Source organism: Silurus aristotelis (assembly GCF_946808225.1).
Source record: "Silurus aristotelis genome assembly, chromosome: 4".
Classification (NCBI taxonomy): domain Eukaryota; kingdom Metazoa; phylum Chordata; class Actinopteri; order Siluriformes; family Siluridae; genus Silurus; species Silurus aristotelis.
The window spans coordinates 5,806,233-5,824,294 of record NC_139577.1 but is presented as its reverse complement, the minus strand read 5'-3'; the positions used below and the strand labels follow the sequence as shown (position 1 = coordinate 5,824,294).

Sequence of the window (18,062 nt, the reverse complement as noted above, 5' to 3'; positions counted from 1 at the left end):
TTTTTCACCATTGACCACATTTACGCAGGACAGTTTTTATATGGATGGGAGATGGGAGATGTGTGTGTGTATGTGTGTGTGTGTGTGTGTGTGTGTGTGTGTGTGTGTGTGTGTGTGTAGGGGGTTGGCCATGCACATAACACAATAACGTGTTAATCATATTAGTATTATACATATTATATAACTAAAGTATGAATTTAATTAATGCATATATCTTGGTGTATATCAAGTGTAACTCAACTCAACCATAATACAGAATCAGTGGGAGCTTATTTTGCACAAAAAAACCCCCACTAGTTTAGAAAAATTGACATATGCGGAAGTGGTCATTTTTTTTAAATAAAACAGACTACGTAAAACATTAAAGATCACAAAAATTAAATAAACATTCTTTTTTTTACAGCCCTGTAACAGACGATCCACGGCCAATACCGCCCACATTCCGGGTGGTTGGGGACCTCTAGCCTAGGGCACAGCCTACTCCAAGCATTTTCTCAGCCAACCCACAGCCAATTTAGCCAACCTTCTTCCAAAATGAATCTAACATCCACCCCAAGCTTTTTAAGGCTGGTTTGTCACATCTCTACTAGTTAATTTTATCATAAAAACAGTGCAAGTTTAGATAATAAAATGACTTCTGATGTCTTATTTTCATTCTGAGAAAAGACTAAGGGTGCTGGAAAGTTCAGTTAGTGCTTAAACAATATCAATGGAAAAAGGGATCATTCTAAATTGAGCAGTGTGTGTTTGGCCTATAACTTGTATATTCCAGGCTTTTGCCTCCCACCTCTTGGCATATGTGCAGTTGGGGGTAAAAAAACCCCCAAAAAACCCCAAAAAAAAAAGGTTTTATAAGTGTGTGAAATGCATAAGGACATGAAAGTGAACATAAACAGCTAATCTACAGGGTTAAAATGAAGTCTCTTTATTGTTGGAGTTATAAGCCTATAATGTTTATACAAAATTACACAGCTTCATCATATACATGGATGAAACTTTCAAACAGAAGCAAGAATACTCCTGGTAACTTATTTTTGGAGTTGATATTATACTGAACACCTCAGATCAGTCAGGGTTACGTTTAATGTAAGGGTTCGAGAGAACCTCCATTTCTGGAACAACCTACATGGACAAAAGCACAAGTGCTTACAGATGGTAAATATCATTCTTGCAGATTTAAAACACTGATTTTTTTTACTATAACATTTTGCAACAACAAGCCAGTTAGTAATGTTAAATGACTTTATGATATACACAAAAAATACAGATAGTCTCTGAACTGTGATGGTTTTTCGGTGACATGATTTTTCATTCTTACGACGATGATAGCAATACATCCAAATTGAACTGCCACTCATTCACGAGCCCGCTGTCACATACATATATACTGTATAGTTTATGTAGGATGTGACAGTAAATTGTTCTGTTTTGCTAAATCATGTCCTGTAATTTGTTAAATTAATGATAAATGACAGTATAATACTCTTTGCTGATCACTATTCTTTAAAGACCCCAGGTTAGGCTAAACCATGTCTCAACTTACAATATTTTCAAGTTATAATAGGGTTACCGGATTGCAACTTTATTTTAAGTTGGGGACTACCAGTATAAACAATACTTAAATATATATATATTTTTTGTAGGCATCATACCTCAGGTCCTATTTCTTTATCATCTTCAAAATGTTGTTTTGTTCTGTAAAATAAAAAAAAGAAACAAAAAAAAAAAAACAGTATTTATTCCTGATCGAATGCAAAATTTTTTTTTTTGCAATATTTTTTTTTTTTATTTCTATTTAAATACAATTGAAATGAGCTTACCTGTCTTTAAAGCTCATCCCTGAGTCATATAAAGAACACAGTTTCATTCATAATGTGTAAAAATTCATAATATGAAGTCATGGCTATTAGGTTCTTTTGAACATGAGTTAGGTGGAATTTCAATGACGTTGCTTTTTACTTGAAAAAAAAAAAGTGCACGGACCCGATAAATAAAACACTTGTCAGTACTTACAGGCACTATAGATCTGCAAAGTGAGCCAGGTGGTAAGAAACACTGTTTCCAGTGAAAAAACAATAACACGAAGGTCTCCAATAGTCCGTGCCCCAGTCTCTAGAAACCAACATTAAAATCCAAAATCAGTTAAATCTCTTCTTTAATGTAAATCACTCAGAAACATGAAACAGAAACCAATACATATCAATTAACTGTATATTCACCGTAACTCTTAATTTCTGTAAAGCTGTTTGAGACAATGTTTTCTTGTGAAAGGATTGTTTCCCTCAGTGGAATTCAGTTGCACAGGCCAACGCCATACTGTCAAGGCTCTGGTGGACTCAGGTGCTGGGGGAAACCTATTGGACATCACCCTAACCAAACGTCTGATTATTCCCCCTGAACCTCTCTTGTTCCCTCAGGCCATCACTGCACTTGATGGAAGGCCCTTGGGTCTTGGGAGCCCCAACTCACAAGACCCCTCTCCTCTACCTCACCATCTTCCAACATCAAGAAAACCTCCAGCTGCACTTGTTCTTATCTCCCCAGCTTTCTCTCATCTTGGGACACCAGTGGCTGGCTCTTCACAATCCAGTTATTGACTGGACCAGAGGCTCCATCATGGAATGGGCACCTACCTGTCATGCGACCTGTTTGACCGTGTCACTGAGCCTAAGTCTTTGGAACCCCTTGACCTGTCCCAAGGGCAAATCCAATATCATTCTCTTAGAGCAGTGTTCAGCAAGAAACGAGTCACCACACTCCCCCCCTCATTGTTCTTACGATCGTGCCATTAAGCTGCTCCCTGGCACTTGTCCTCCACATGGAAGTATTTTGTCCCTTTCCAACCCCGAACGGGTGGCCATGGATAAATACATCAAGGAGGCCTAAGCGTCAGGAGCCGTTCCTAAGGGGGGGGAAATCCTGTCGAATTCCCCCCCTCCGATAGTGGCTGCTTTTACCCCAGTTCCTCTGTTTCCGCGCCTCATTGACTTTTTAAGCCTGCTCATTACCTTTGTTCTTTGCTTAGTGTCTGTTTTTGCCGAGCCCCTGTGTTTCTCGTTCCTGCTTCTGATTTTAAAGGTGTGTTTTCTTTGTGTTCCCTGTTTTGTTCAGATTTCTGTTGACACTTTGTTCAGGTTTGTTTAATATTTCATTTGTTACTATGCTGAGTTCTTACCTATTTATTGTTTGTTCCTTTCTTTTTAGTCATTAATTGTTTCCCTTTTTGCTTCAATAAATTCCCACATTATCAACACTGCCATGCCTGCCTCTCTCTTTCTCTGCACTTAATTTCATCACACTTAGTCTGATGACCCTGTTTCGAGCCCTGGTCCTGAGATTAAGAGTGATTTTACCAGGTACTAGGAGAAAAAGGCTGGAGAGGCCTCTCCAAAAGAGCTCTAACTAAAGACCGACAGCGCAGATTTTCTTGCAGAGCTCCCTCCAGAGACTGTTGAGGAAACCTTCTGTGGTAAACTCCAGTAGAGACCAATGACATGAAATAATGGCACAGCCTCCCAAATCCAGCATTAACCAGAGGCTAAAAATGCCTGTTGCAGGATCTTTGTGTTGTCTGGACATTTTAAACAGAGGAAATGAATTGCCAGTGGAAGTGTTTGAACAGGCTCTTGAGAAGCACCCTTGGTAGGCGAATTCCTCTATTAGGAATTTCTGCCTTGTACTGAGTTTTATGTGCAGAAGTGCTCAGCATGCATAACAGCTTGCATCTAGTCTCTTAATGTACATGTTAAGTCTTTTGTTTTGCCCTGTTCAATGAAGTGCCTGACCATGAACGAGCCTAGCATGTTAAATGATTTGATCAGTTCCTTTAAACATTAACTGCAATTATGTCTTTACTCTCTACATACATGAAAGTTAAAGGGAATTGAGAAGTATTATGTCACCAAAATCTATCACCTGAAATTGACAAAAGTCTATATCACAATAAAATAAACCTTTATGTCCTGCAGGAATATTTCCTCATAAATTTTAATGAATTTTATTAGTCAGTTGTCATGAAAGGCTTATCTTTATGTTATCTAGCCTTATAAATGTCACCACACCTCAATGTTACTTTTGAAGCACACTGTATTTATCACTATTGATCACTATCACTAATCATCTTGATGAGATGGCGAACAACATAGACCTTATCCTCACTAGCACTTTAGACACTGTTGCCCCCATCCGGTTAAAAAAGGTTCGAGAACAAGCACCTGCACCTTGGTATAATAGTCATACGCATGCCCTAAAGAGAACAGCACGTAATCTGGAGAGAAAATGGAGGAAAACTAAATTGGAGGTATTTAGAATTGCGTATAAAGACAGTATGCTTAGCTACAGACAGGCGCTAAAAGCTGCTAGAGCTAAACACCTGAGCAAACTCATAGAAAATAACAAAAACAATCCCAGGTTTCTTTTCAGTACAGTCGCTAAATTAACAACAAATCAGGGATCTGAAAAATGTGTTCCATCACAGTTTAGTAGTGAAGACTTTATGAATTTCTTCACTGAAAAAATAGATAACATTAGAAAAACAATTGTGGCAGTTCAACCTCTGACAGCATCTCCCGACACAATCGTACTTACAACCCCACAACTACACTGTTTTACATGTATAGGACAGGAAGAGCTGTATGATGCTATTATGAAAGCTAAATCAAAAACATGTCAGTTAGATCCAATTCCCACTAAACTACTGAAGGAAGTGTTATATACAGCTGGTGAGCCTCTTCTCAATATTATTAACTCCTCACTATCGTTAGGTCATGTCCCTAAATCCCTCAAGTTAGCAGTAATTAAGCCCCTCATAAAAAACCTAATCTGGATCCAAACACGCTATCGAATTACAGACCAATTTCAAATCTCCCATTTATGTCTAAGATTTTAGAAAAGATTGTCGCTGCCCAGTTATGTAACCACTTGCAGGAGAACAATATCTTTGAAGAGTTTCAGTCAGGTTTTAGGCCCCATCATAGCACAGAAACTGCTCTAGTTAAAATCACTAATGACCTGTTTTTAGCTTCAGACCAAGGCTACATCTCCCTATTAGTTTTACTAGATCTTAGTGCTGCGTTCGACACTATAGATCATGATCTTCTCCTCGATCGCTTACAGAATTACATAGGTATTCAGGGACAGGCATTAAGCTGGTTTAAATCCTACCTGTCCAATCGTTACCATTTCGTAGATTTAAATGGAGAGCTATCCAGGATAATGCTAGTAAATTATGGCGTGCCACAAGGGTCAGTTCTAGGACCCCTGCTTTTCACAATATACATGCTTCCATTAGGAAATATTATTAGAAGGCATGGAATTGGCTTCCATTGTTATGCTGATGATACCCAGCTATATATTTCATCCAAACCAGGCGATACAGCTCAATTAGCTCGCATAACTAAATGTGTGTTGAAGAAATAAGAGATTGGATGACCCATAACTTTCTGCTATTAAATTCTGATAAAACGGAGATTTTGCTCATTGGCCCAAAAAATAGTACACAGAAGCTCCAGCATCTCAGCCTGCATTTAGACGGTTGTTCTGTAACTACTAGTTCAACGGTAAAAGACCTGGGAGTTATTTTAGACAGCAACTTATCTTTTAAAAATCACATCAATCAAGTTACAAAAACAGCCTTCTTTCACCTTAGAAATATTTCTAAGCTAAGAAATATTTTATCTATATCTGATGCAGAGAAGCTCGTCCATGCGTTTATGACCTCTAGAATAGACTACTGTAATGCATTACTAGGTGGATGTCCTGCATCATTAATAAACAAGCTACAGTTAGTTCAGAATGCGGCAGCAAGAGTCCTTACTAGGTCAAGAAAATACGATCATATAACCCCAATCTTATCGTCCCTACATTGGCTTCCTATTAAGTTTCGAATAGACTACAAACTACTGCTACTCACTTATAAAGCACTAAATGGTTTGGCTCCCATGTATCTATCCAGTCTTTTAACACGCTACAATCCGTCACGCTCCCTGAGATCTCAAAACTCTGGGCTTCTAGTAGTTCCTAGAATAGCAAAGTCCACTAAAGGCGGTAGAGCATTTTCACATTTAGCTCCTAAACTCTGGAATAGTCTTCCTGACAGTGTTCAGGGTTCAGATACACTCTCCCAGTTTAAGTGTAGATTAAAAACATATCTTTTTAGCAAAGCCTACACATAACACACATCACATCACAACCTTGTGCTCCAGAATATATGATCACATCACGTTATCAACTTGTGCTGTTAATATTATGAACAGCAGCTACGCTAATTCCTCTCCACTGCTTCTCTTTCTCTCCCCATCCCGAGGCATCCTGAGGTTTGGCCAGCTCCAGTCACGTCCCACCTCGTGAAGATTATGGACCTATGGATGATCATGGAGAAGTAGATGCCGAGTGTTTAAAGGCCCTGGCATGGAGAAGCTGATGCTGGATCTATGATGATCACAAATTGTTCTGTATTGTTGAAAGATTTATGACCAAACTCTTGATGTCACCCATATGAGGATGGGTTCCCCTTTGAGTCTGGTTCCTCTCAAGGTATCTTCCTCATATCATCTAAGGGAGTTTTTCCTTGCCACTGTCGCCACGGCTTGCTCATCAGGGACAAACTATTTTTCTAATATTTAGTATACCACAATTGTCATAACAGGTTAACAGTTTGTATTTTACTAGAAACCATGGGATCAAATACCTGCTTTCACGATTAGTTCTGCGGCAAGAGCAGTTGCATTTACAGAACTGAGACCAACAGCTCCAAACATGTAGACCATAATGTGAAGCAAATCTATAATTCAGAATGCACATTTTTGATGTATCACAATATTGCTGACTTTAAAACAACAACTTTACAGGGAAATTTTTATATATATTAAAGTTAGACTTACTGGGTAAATAACTGGGATGTTTGTATAAGCATGTTGCTGCCAAAATATGGATAAATACCAGGAGAGTCACATATCCAGCAGCATCTATAATGATCAGCAAATATATTACTCAACTGAAACAGGATCCCCACCAAATATTTAACATTTAGAATTTTTTTTTTTTTGAAGTACAAATTAAAATACAGTGCCTGTAAAAAGTTGGGAAACACCTAGTACTTTATGGATTTTGAGACATACACATGTTCATTTATTTATGTAGCCTATTGATAGTATTACAGCATAATTACTACATTTATTCTGAAAGCTATGATCTCAAGACTTGGTAGGACAGTAAAATACAGTATAACACCGTAATCCCCGCTTTACTGTGTTTTGAATCTCACGCCCTCGGTTTATCTTGTAATTGCATTTGCCACATAACTAATTTATTTAGCTGATTTTCCTGGTCTCTCGTGGATAGCACGATAGACCAAAAAACTTTAAGGGAATTGTTTTTATGATTTTATTGTTTTGTGTTGAAATAATAAAATGTATTATTACAAATATCATTACTAATTATAAAATAAAGTAAAATGTTAATACAGTACAGTACTGTATACGTAAAATAGCTTTTTTGGGGTGGCGTCCATTTATCGCATTTTTCCACGGGTGGTTTTTGGAATCACCATGATAAGCGGTGAATTATTGTAATTCTTTCCTGTAGGGCAAGTCAAGAACAAAGGTCACGTTGCACCAAACAGTAACTCAAACATAAATAAATAATTAAGGAATAAATAATTAATTACTGACATTAAAACTAACACAAAAGGTTTGGCGCTGTGCTGCTGAAAGTGGATAAAATTGCAGATTGACCTTTTACAGTGGACATATTTTCAGAATATATGCTACTACCTGACTTTTCCTGCAATTTGTGGTTCTTACCTAAACTATTAGCACAAAACTGAAGGCACCCAGTTGTACAGGTGAGGTCTTTGGTTGTGGTGGCATTTAATTTTCCTTTCACTTGAACTAGCAGACTCAAACCTGTTTCAGCATTACAATGCCTCTGTGCACAAAGACAGCTCCATGAAGATATGATTTACATGGGTTGGAGTGGAAGATCTTGAGTGGTCTGCTACAAAGCTCTGACCTCAAACCTATGAAAACACCATTGGGATAAGGCTTCCTCACCCTACAACACTAGCCGACGTTAGTAACAATCTTGAAATTCCACAAGCACTCCAAAATCAAGTGAAGCATCTTCCAAGAAAAATGGAGGTTATAATAACATTAAATGGGGACTTAATGTGGAATTGGATATTTTTACATATGACTCCATGTATATGTTTTTATAATTATTGAGTAACTAATTGGGGTGATTTAGTACCTTTTTCTTCTCTGAAGATGTTTTTATAGCGCACACACATATAAGTGCCATATGCAATGACAAGAAATGCAGCAGTGACAAGGCAGCATATGTCTGGGGGAAAAAATGACATAAAATCATTACATGAATTACAATTACATGATAAATTCAGCCAGTAAAAGTTCTATGATAAAACTATGGAAAATTCAAATTACACAACGTACTTAAAAATTTTCTAAATACTCCACCAGCAATTCTATTATTAACATTTTCTTTCTTTCTTTTTTTTTTTTTATTATTATATGTTGTGTAATATCCTGTCACATTTGTTTGGTAGAGGAAATTTACAGTAATTGAGTATTGTCTCATAATATTAATATAATAACATAAATGTACATGGGTTAAAAAAACAATTTAATAAAAAAATAAAATAAAATAAAAATCACATTTACATCCAATTTTTCTCCAGTGAGTGCAACATCCACGTCTATGGCCTCGGTAACAACGTGCGAGATATAGCACTACTAACCATGCACATATAAATCCTACAGCCTCAATTATAAGTGTCCATCCTGAAATTGATAAGGAAATTACTTTGTTAGTGAATGCAACACAATCATACATATGCACAAGTAAAAACACATCAGCTAAAAAGCACCACGGGCATAATCATATACTCATTTAACAACATGAATCTTTGACAAACAAAACAAGCCTTCCTTTACTCAAGCAATAAATCCAACATATAGTGTTAACATAAAAACACATGAGTTTCTTTGTCAAATATGTACCAAGCCCCTACACTAATATATGTATTTAAGACTTTACTTTTTAAATTAAAAAAATTTAGATTTAAAACGTACCTCCGGAAAAATCTTTAGACATCATAAAGAATATTACATAAATGCAAATTTCACTGAGGCTCAATATAGCAACGATAACCGACAACAGCGTGACATGAAAACCTGTAAAAGTAAACATATTAAACATGTGATTAATGGATTTTTTTTTTTTTTTTTTACAATACCAACATCAGCAAGCACAGTATGAGAAAATGAATAATGATTTAGGTTCAAGTTAGAATATTTGTAGCAAATATAATCCTTACAATCAAAGGGCTTTCCTTGAAAGAAGTACTTTTGTAGAGTAAAAACCATCATCATGCCCATTATCAGAGGGGGCACCACTGAAGGTATTTCCAAGATGTCTGAAAGTTCAGAATGATACAGTATATATTATTATAGGGCTAGATTGAACATTGTGGATAACAGTAACTCTGTTGATCAAATGATGGACTCTGTGGGTCATATGCATAAATATTTAAGTCCAAATGCTATATTTTAATTTGCAGATATTTATAGACATTTATTTTAAGAGGTATTAGCTCCTTAAGCTTATTTTCTGGCCGCACTCAGTTTATTTAGTTTAAATTACCTGCAGGTAGTTGATGTCTCTAAGGGTTTAGTAAAAGCCATTCAATCGCTATATTAAAAGCACTAAAAAAACTGATTATGTTGTTATGGTGGCATCTGCCAAGAGATAAACAGTCAGTTCTCAAAGTTGATCCGGTGGAAGCAGGATAAATGGGATGGAAGCAGAGCAAAATGGACCACAGTGTAATTGAAGAAGGTGTTCTAGTCTGATGAATCACATTTTCTTTTACATTATGTGAACAGACAAGAATATGTGCATGGCCTTACCTGGATAGCACATAGGATAGCTATGGGAAGGAGGCAAGCAGGAGGAGGCAGTGTGATGCCTGCCATTCATTGGAATGTTACTTTGAAATGTTTAACCTAAACACTGCTGCAGGTAAAGTACACCCCTTCACTGCAACAGTATTCCCTAATTGCAGTGCCCTCTTTCACCACGATAAAGCACACATCCACACTTTTTTTTAAAATGGTTTGAAAAAAATCAGGAGTCCAATGTGTTAAGTCAGCCTACAGTAAAGATCTACTCTCTTATGGAGTCCATGCCTTGAAGAGTCCGAAAAGTTTTTACACAACGAAGCTACACATCTAGTTGTTTCCAGTATGTTAAAATAAAAATACATTTTAACAAGAGACATATAATTTCCAGATATACATTTTAAATCTACAAATGTTCACCCTTGACATCAGTTTTAATAATTCTGTTCATATATTGTTTATATTAATTGGAGTTATAATAAGTTGTAGTTATTATATTGATCTCGTTCTGCAATTTTGTTTTGACTTGAATAAATTATTAGTTGCCTGATTATAAAATACTTAATACTTGATTCAGTTACTATTTTAATTATAGATTGTTTAGATAATACTCCAGCAGTGAAATGTTCTAATGAACTTTTCTGAAGCCACAAGATATTCAATCAATGTCATAAAATGATCAATGCACTTAACCTGAACTTCAGCATAACATGTTGTGGTTCAATCAGCTTGTCAGACTGCTTTCAGTAGCATATTTCTTGTGAATACATGCCATTGCAATACATTTTGTATGCTATGTAATCAGATCATCTGCAAATAGCTGATGCTTCCAAGATAGTTTAAAAGCATTCAAATTATTATTTTTTTCAAGTGTCCAAACCACTGGCTTTGAGCGAAGGGAACAGTCAGTTCTAGAGATTGATGTGTTGGAAACGGGAAAAGCAATTTTAACAAAAAACAATTTGTGATGGAGATGCTCTGACCTAGTCATTTATCCAAAGCTTCAGGCAATGTGGGGTTTTCCCGATGTACAGTCGTTAGTAATGCCTCTACCTACCTAATTAATCCAAGCAATGACATTCGTTGAACCAGCAACAAGGCCAAGGGCATGCAAGGCTTCTGTAATTGCTGTGTGTGGAAGGTTGGGAGGCTAGCCCTTCTGGTTCCTATCCCGCAGAGAACTAATGCAGGTCTTGATCAAGGAAAACACCTTAGAACACATCAGAACTAGACCATGGAGTAATGGAAGGAGGTAACCATTTAACCTTATATTCTGATTTATAATTTTCTTATGGTTATTTGTTTATGGCAGCCTCTCTCAGCAGGATAATGCTCTCTGTTAAACTGCAAGAAGTCTTCAGAAATGGTTTGAGGAACATGACAAGGTGTTGTACAAGGTGTTTGCTTGGCAACGAAATGTAAAAATTTTTCTATTTCAGTGCCACCTTTAATTGTGTTTACAAGTTAATGAAACTGCAAGAACATACATTATGGTGTTAAATCCTCATGTGTGGACATGACAGCCGAAAACCTAAACTTCAGCATTTCATGAAGTTCATGACATGGTTACGTCAAACTGTCAGACTGCCTGTGGTATTGTGTTGCATCTGGATCCAAGTTCTCCCATTCAGACACACAGGTTTCATTTCAGAATATGTTTTGTAATTAACTTTATAATAAATATAATAACTTAATTCTGAATAAGGCATCCTATGACAGGGTTTTTGCTGTGACAGCTTTGTATAACAGTACTCACATTCAAAATAGTCTTTCGTGCTACTGAGCAGGAGTCCAAACAGCGCTGTATTAAGTAAGTCGAGAGACACAATCAAGCGAATCCAGACACCATTAAAAGCTGTTTAGAAGGAAAAAAAAAATTAAATGTAGGTCAGTTTCTACATTTTGCAGGGAAAATCCATTTCAAATAGTTTCCACATGATGCCACTGTATGTATATTTTAAAACTGAAAGGATTCACTTTTTCAATACTAACAAGTTAATAACCAAAGGTGAGATGTAGAGACCTGCACGGAACGGATTTTACTGCCCGCATTCACCCATTAAATATTGTCCCACACCGCACTCGTTTGTGTCGGGTCCCGCAGTACTCTTGTGGAAGTGTAGGTCTCGAGTGGTAAGTAATGAAGTACAAAAACTTTGTTACTGTACTTAAGTGGATTATTCCACTTAATAATCCTTCAGCCTTCAGTGCTTTTGTTCACTATATATTTTTCAGACAACTTTTTATGTTTACTTGTTAAATTCTTTATCAAAATATCTGTACTTTCTACTTTTGACATTTTCAGGATCGTTATTTACTTTATTTGGTGAAATAGCAATATTTTCTGTGCGCCGTTTTCAGCCCATCAACCTTTTTCCTGTTATTCCGCCGCTTTTTCAATCTACTGGTGCATCATTTCCTGGCTCTCACACACCACAGATGTAGGCTAGTTTATAAAGCTAGCAATGAGCACGGCAGAAGGCAACAATAAGTCTGGCTAACGTGGATGAGACAGAGGGAAACAGCGATGTAAACATGACTGAGATCAGATCACTTATTAATTATCATCATCATCATCTTTTTTTTGCTTGTATATGGTGGTTCTTCAACCTGGGTACATTCAATAGGTAACACAATTTTAAATTCGTTTTGTATTAATATACTAATATGATGTGAGGTCCAGTTACCAGCATGACACTAAAACAGGTAGTAATAATAGCTACTTTTAACATGTCAAATCCCAAACTTCTTTACTTTAACTTAAGTAAAAAATATAATCGGTGCTTTTACCAGAGTTTTTTAAAACATGGGAATCTGTTCTTCTACTTAAGTGAAGAATGTGTGTACTTTTGCCATCTCTGGTAATAACTATTTATAATTTCCGATTATATTATTTACAGTCACTTCTGATTTTCGAATAGCTTGAGTAAATTGTGTTTACATAGTTCACAAATGTTTCTGGTGTGTGTTTTTAAGTGTGCAGAATACAGAAAATTGTTAATTTGTTAAAATTTTGATTACTGAAAACATTTCAATTGGTTTTGTAACAAAACACAGAAGTTTTATTTTAGACAAGGCTAAAACTTTTATAAAAATTAGATTTTTTTTTTGTACAATAATTTTTTTCGTCATTGTGGTTCTCTAGTTTTTCCACTTGTTAATGTGTCCACACGGTCCCATTGTAATCTAATAGCATCTCAACTACTTTTTTGTTTTACTATTTCTTATGTTCACTGTTAACTTATGTAGCAGAAAATCCAGAAACCCTACAGAGGCAGCTATTTATTTAGTTATCAGGATTCATTTGGGGTTTATCATAGTTGAGTAGAGTTATATTCTATATGTACTATAAAAGGGGTATGCACAGTTTTGTAAATAGATTATTATAAGTTTTATTTCCCTGTACTTTTCAACCTAAATATTCCCACCGTTTCTTTTTTAATTAACTTGATTATTGTTGGTTGCAATATCATACATACAGTGATAAAAACCTGCTATTTAAACAGGAAAAAAAAAAAAAACAGTGTTACACTTGATATTAAAATGTAACTATTAATGGCAGTAGTCAGATGTAGGGAAAGGAAAAAAAATCATTAATTAAACAAATACACAAGATACAATATTTATTTTCCTTACCTAATAGAGCAGCATTGATGAAACTCAGCAATGCAATTAGTGTCAGTATAATTACAATGCATCCTGCTGTCATGGGAATCTGGCCAATGTTAGCAAAAAAAACTAAATGATCAATTAAAAAAAGAAAATGAAAAGTTATGATTTTTATTTACACATGCCTGCCAACAACTCTTCTCAACATTATTAGTTTAAGAACGACTTTAAGCTTATGCTCAAAACTTTTTTTTTACTTACATGAACATGCACTAATTGTTTTGATTGAATTGTAAAGTGGAAGAGCCAAAGCCTTCACTGCATTTTGTATGCACTCTGTGAAACAAAATAAGTTGTTTATTAATAAATAGTTTTAAATGAACTTTCACCAAGGGCAAGCAATGAAAAGGGTTCAAGGCAATTAATGTTAAGATGCTTTTCTGAAGCACCTACTTGGAAATCTGTTTAGATAAGGAGAAGTTTTCATGAGCATGACTGGCCTTATGATACTGACAAATGAACAAGTGACAACCTCTGGGACAATCCCTACAAGGAGGAAACAAATCACCAAAATTTGTAAATAATTGATTGGTTAATAAAAGTTGGAGTTGGGAAATGACCTTGAAGATTACCTTCTGTTGACCAAAGGCAGAAAGCAAAAAACATACAGATGTTTGAACAAAGGACCAAAACTAAGTGCATTTTTATGACCGTTTTGCTAGTACCTAAAGAAAGAGAAAAATAATCTTTATGCAAAATATTAATTGTTAATAAAATAAAAAATATACCAAAAAGATCTGCTGGAATACCTTTGTTATTCAGCATATTAAAAACATGGCCACAACATCCCAAAGTAAGCAACAATGCTACTGAGCACAACAGCAGTATTGATATATGGAGTGAAGAAAAACCTGTAGAAATAAGGTAATAGATACAATAACAATAAGCTATTTTTAATGACCTCAATTTAACCTCACAGGTTACTCTTTTGATTCCAAAGTACATTGTCTAAATCTGTATACATTTGAGAAGCATTTTAAAAAAAACAAACAAAAAAAAACACAGATGGACTGGCATTCCCTCCGGCCTTGTGTTCCTGGAAATTCAATGATAGTTGAAGTAATGTTCAGTAGATTATCCACCCAATCTACACTACTTAGCAGTTTTAGCATTGGTCCTGCTCATGAGGCTAAAAATATTGAAAGGTATTTCCTTAATGCAGTCTTGCAAAATTCCACCAACTAGCTAACTTTCCCATTTTATCCAGGAACCAGGAAGGGTAGGGTAAATGCATGGATTTATCTATCTAGGACAAAAATAGCCCCAATATAAAATAATGTCAAAAACATTGCCACCTAAAAACATTGCTAGGATTTCCCCTGGTTATTATGATTGTATAGCTGAAAATGTTGACATTACCTAGACCTTTCAGTACCACAGTGGCATGTGTGGACATGTTCCTAATCTGGACCTCACACACAAATTCTCCTTTATCTTCCATCTTTACATCCTTCAGTTTTAGTGAGAGGTTTCCTTTGGGGATTTCAGAAGCAAACAATTCAACTCTTCCCTGGTAACGCTCATGTGAGAAGTTGGTAAAAATCTCAGAGTCTTCATAAAGCAGGACAAGGACTCCTTGGTCTCCTTCAGTTTTTTTCCAGGTCACTTTCTCCAGCTCTCTGGCTGATAAATGTGAATCTACAGAGCAGTTTAGTATGACATCTTCACCCTTATAAGCAAAAACGGCTCTGTCTGCCCCAGTCACCACATAATGCTCTACGAAAGTAAGACAGTAACAAAGATAAAATGATGTGATGAATTTATATTGTCCCTTAAAACATGTAAGTAATGAAATATAATGTACAAGAAGTATCAAGAGTATTTAAAATAGAAAGAAGGTATGGTTACTTACTGATTTCTTGAATTTTAATAAAGGCTTCACTGGAGATTAGTTGATCAGTAGTATTAATTTTACATGTGTAAACTCCAGCATCTCCTTCAACTACATTTTTCATTAAGATAGAGAAATTCCCTTTTGAGACCTCATTCGAGAAAAAGTCCACTCTGCCACTAAACATCTGACTCTGGAGATCTGGTCTGCTTTTTCCTTGCTGGAAGAGGATCACTAGAGAGTCCATCTTTCTCCATTCCACCTGCAGACCTTCCAGAGGCAGTGAGCTTTTTATAAAGCATGGCAGGAGGACTGAGTCTCCCAGCTGAGCCACAAGTGGACCCAGTAAACCATGGATATGGAGACCTGGAATTAATACCAAAGTACATACAAAAATAAAATGGAATTTACAAAAACACAAATAATTTGTTAAAATGTTTTTGAATGTGCTACAACTTTATGTTAGTACATCAAATGAGATCATTCTGTTATGGTCATTTTTAAAGCATCATAAATATTAATAATAGTAATAATCCATAATAAAGTTCAAATTATAATAGAATGAGAACCAAAACCTTACCTTCATGTGCGACAGCAAAAATAAATAACACAACACTTAGCAGATACATCTAATAATTATTTTTTTTTTACTTTAGTTTCAGTCTAATTGGACTTGACATGACTGAGTTTGAATGTACCTGAATTATTCTAAAAGTATTATACTATTGGAAGCATGCATAAACCAGTACAGCCAGTTTGATAGAAGGAAAGCGGACAGAAGACGAGTGCTAAAGCATTTGTAAGTAGATGATAATCTTTCATTGCTTTGATGAAAAATGCAGGTTCATGAGTCACAGTAACACAAATACAGAATCAATTTATTAATGCAAAAATATTTAATTTTACCAAGCAAATCTCTATTTGGTACAAATGTAACCTAATAATAACATGTTATGTCTTTCTGAGAAATCCACTCCTATAATCTTTGTAAATATGTATGCAAATTATTTATGGTTGCCAGTCTAGTTCTACTTGGCATACATATTGGCACTGCATATTTTATGATCTGTAAAAGTACATCGAATGCTTTAGTCAATGCTCGATACTGTTTAGCATTTCTTATTGGGAATATTCATGTTACTGTGTGATTGCATTCCTTAATAAAGTCCAGTGAAAGCGTATTCGAGTACATATTTAAAATAAACTACAATAATGTCAATAAGCTGCTAATAATTTTCACCACATAAATACTAAAATAGCCAAAATTATTCCTTGTTACCACTTGTATTCACAAAAGGAGTGATGTACATTGCTATAGCCCTGCTAGGCTTGGGCTTTCGCCTAGTAGAATAGTGCAGGGGATTTTAACATGAACGCCCGGTTATTGAGCAGCTGGGATGGTGCGGAAGGAAGAGAATTGGGAAAGGATGCAGTAGGCATATAAAAGAGAGCATGCAAACAAGCAAACAAATCATTGTACATGCACATTAATGCCTGTGTATGTAAAACGCCCAAAAGCAAAAAAGAAAACCTAATTAAATACAGAGGACTTCTGGTAGAGAAAGTTTTTAAATGTCCTGAACACACCTGGTCTTACCCTTCTTGCTTAATAATGTATGCAAAGGCTTTTGGGCATAAAGGCTTTGTTTCAGACTCTCAAAGTCTCCTGATGACTAGGTTTGTCCTTCAAAAAAGAAGTTGCTTCAGCCAACATACATCTGACTTTTGTATGTAAGCGCTTCTCATTGAAGAGCACACCTCAACAACGATGAAACACAAATGAACTGACGTTCAAATTGAGCATGGGTTCCTTTCTGCGTTTCTCCTAAGGTTTCTTCCTCATGCCATCTTAGGGAGTATTTCCTTTCCATGTGAAGCTGTTTTGAGAGAATGTCCATATACAAATAAAAATGTGTTGAATAATCAGTCCGAAATGTACCTGGAGCATTTTAAAGCCAAATAGAATTACTATATATTGCAGAAAATATAATTTATTATATAAAATAAGTTTAAATACATTTCTGATGCATTAGGAGCTTTTCTTATGTTCCAACTCCAATTTTAAACAAACCTGAGATATCCACTTGAAATTTGGTTTGTTTTGCGGAATTCTTTTACCATCTCAGTGTCATGTACTGCGGTGATCACCCGAAGCTTTTATCATAACTTCTTTTTAGGTGAGTCTGAAATGCATGCAGAGTTTCTTGAGCTAAGCCACATTCCTCAAGGTACCCTTCAGATACTCTGAACATAGTCCAGCACATTACATGGAACTCTTTTCATAGTGTTTGAACTGTAATTCAGCTGGGCTAATCGCTAAGGTCAACACATACTGAAAAAATACTACATAACCCTGTCCATATTCAACTATTTTCTCTATCTAGAAAAGAAACACTTGCGAAACATTAACTTTAAAGACCGATGTTTTCACTCTTGGGCGCTTTGTGACTTTGTGGCCAAAATTAGAAAATTAACATTAGAAAGGATGTTAGATCTCTGATTGGTCTACACTATTCTAGAAAGAGTTTTACCAGAGCTGTGATCTTGTGTTGTGATCTTACATAGTGGAATCACTTAAGGGAAAAGAGCTGCTGGACACATTAGTATTAACAAGGTTTTTTTTTTCTAGGCTTAGTCTTGGGTAG

The 18,062-nt window shown here is 35.8% G+C and overlaps 1 protein-coding gene across 7 annotated transcripts; it reads right to left on the bottom strand.

The window, feature by feature from the left end:
- Nucleotides 1-93: 93 nt before the first annotated feature.
- Nucleotides 94-17,035, bottom strand: LOC310725461 (uncharacterized protein). 7 transcript variants are annotated; one of them, XM_083540447.1, is made up of 19 exons: nt 17,005-17,035; nt 15,439-15,783; nt 14,946-15,302; nt 14,336-14,437; nt 14,159-14,251; nt 13,980-14,072; nt 13,788-13,862; nt 13,554-13,655; nt 11,674-11,772; nt 9,335-9,433; nt 9,090-9,191; nt 8,679-8,798; nt 8,248-8,340; nt 6,882-6,965; nt 6,689-6,781; nt 2,014-2,112; nt 1,821-1,839; nt 1,653-1,695; nt 94-1,122 (listed from the first exon to the last, which is right to left on the bottom strand). In XM_083540447.1, the coding sequence occupies exons 2-19, from the start codon at nt 15,662-15,664 to the stop codon at nt 1,066-1,068; spliced, it is 1,956 nt and encodes a 651-aa protein (XP_083396573.1). In that variant the 5' UTR covers nt 15,665-15,783; nt 17,005-17,035; the 3' UTR covers nt 94-1,065. The 7 variants fall into 7 exon arrangements, 6 of the variants coding, with proteins under 6 accessions (XP_083396573.1, XP_083396572.1, XP_083396569.1 ...); XM_083540446.1 differs by lacking the exon at nt 17,005-17,035 and adding an exon at nt 16,116-16,377; XM_083540443.1 differs by lacking the exon at nt 17,005-17,035 and adding an exon at nt 15,998-16,126.
- Nucleotides 17,036-18,062: the final 1,027 nt, after the last annotated feature.

Excerpts from the sequence above, each read along its gene's own strand:
- LOC310725461 (XM_083540443.1), bottom strand. The coding sequence starts at position 16,046 with ATGTATCTGCTAAGTGTTGTGTTATTTATTTTTGCTGTCGCACATGAA. Across the intron at positions 15,784-15,997 it reads TTTTGCTGTCGCACATGAAG|GTCTCCATATCCATGGTTTA; the intron begins GTAAGGTTTTGG and ends TATTAATTCCAG. Across the intron at positions 2,113-6,688 it reads AGAACTAATCGTGAAAGCAG|AGACTGGGGCACGGACTATT; the intron begins GTATTTGATCCC and ends GTTGGTTTCTAG.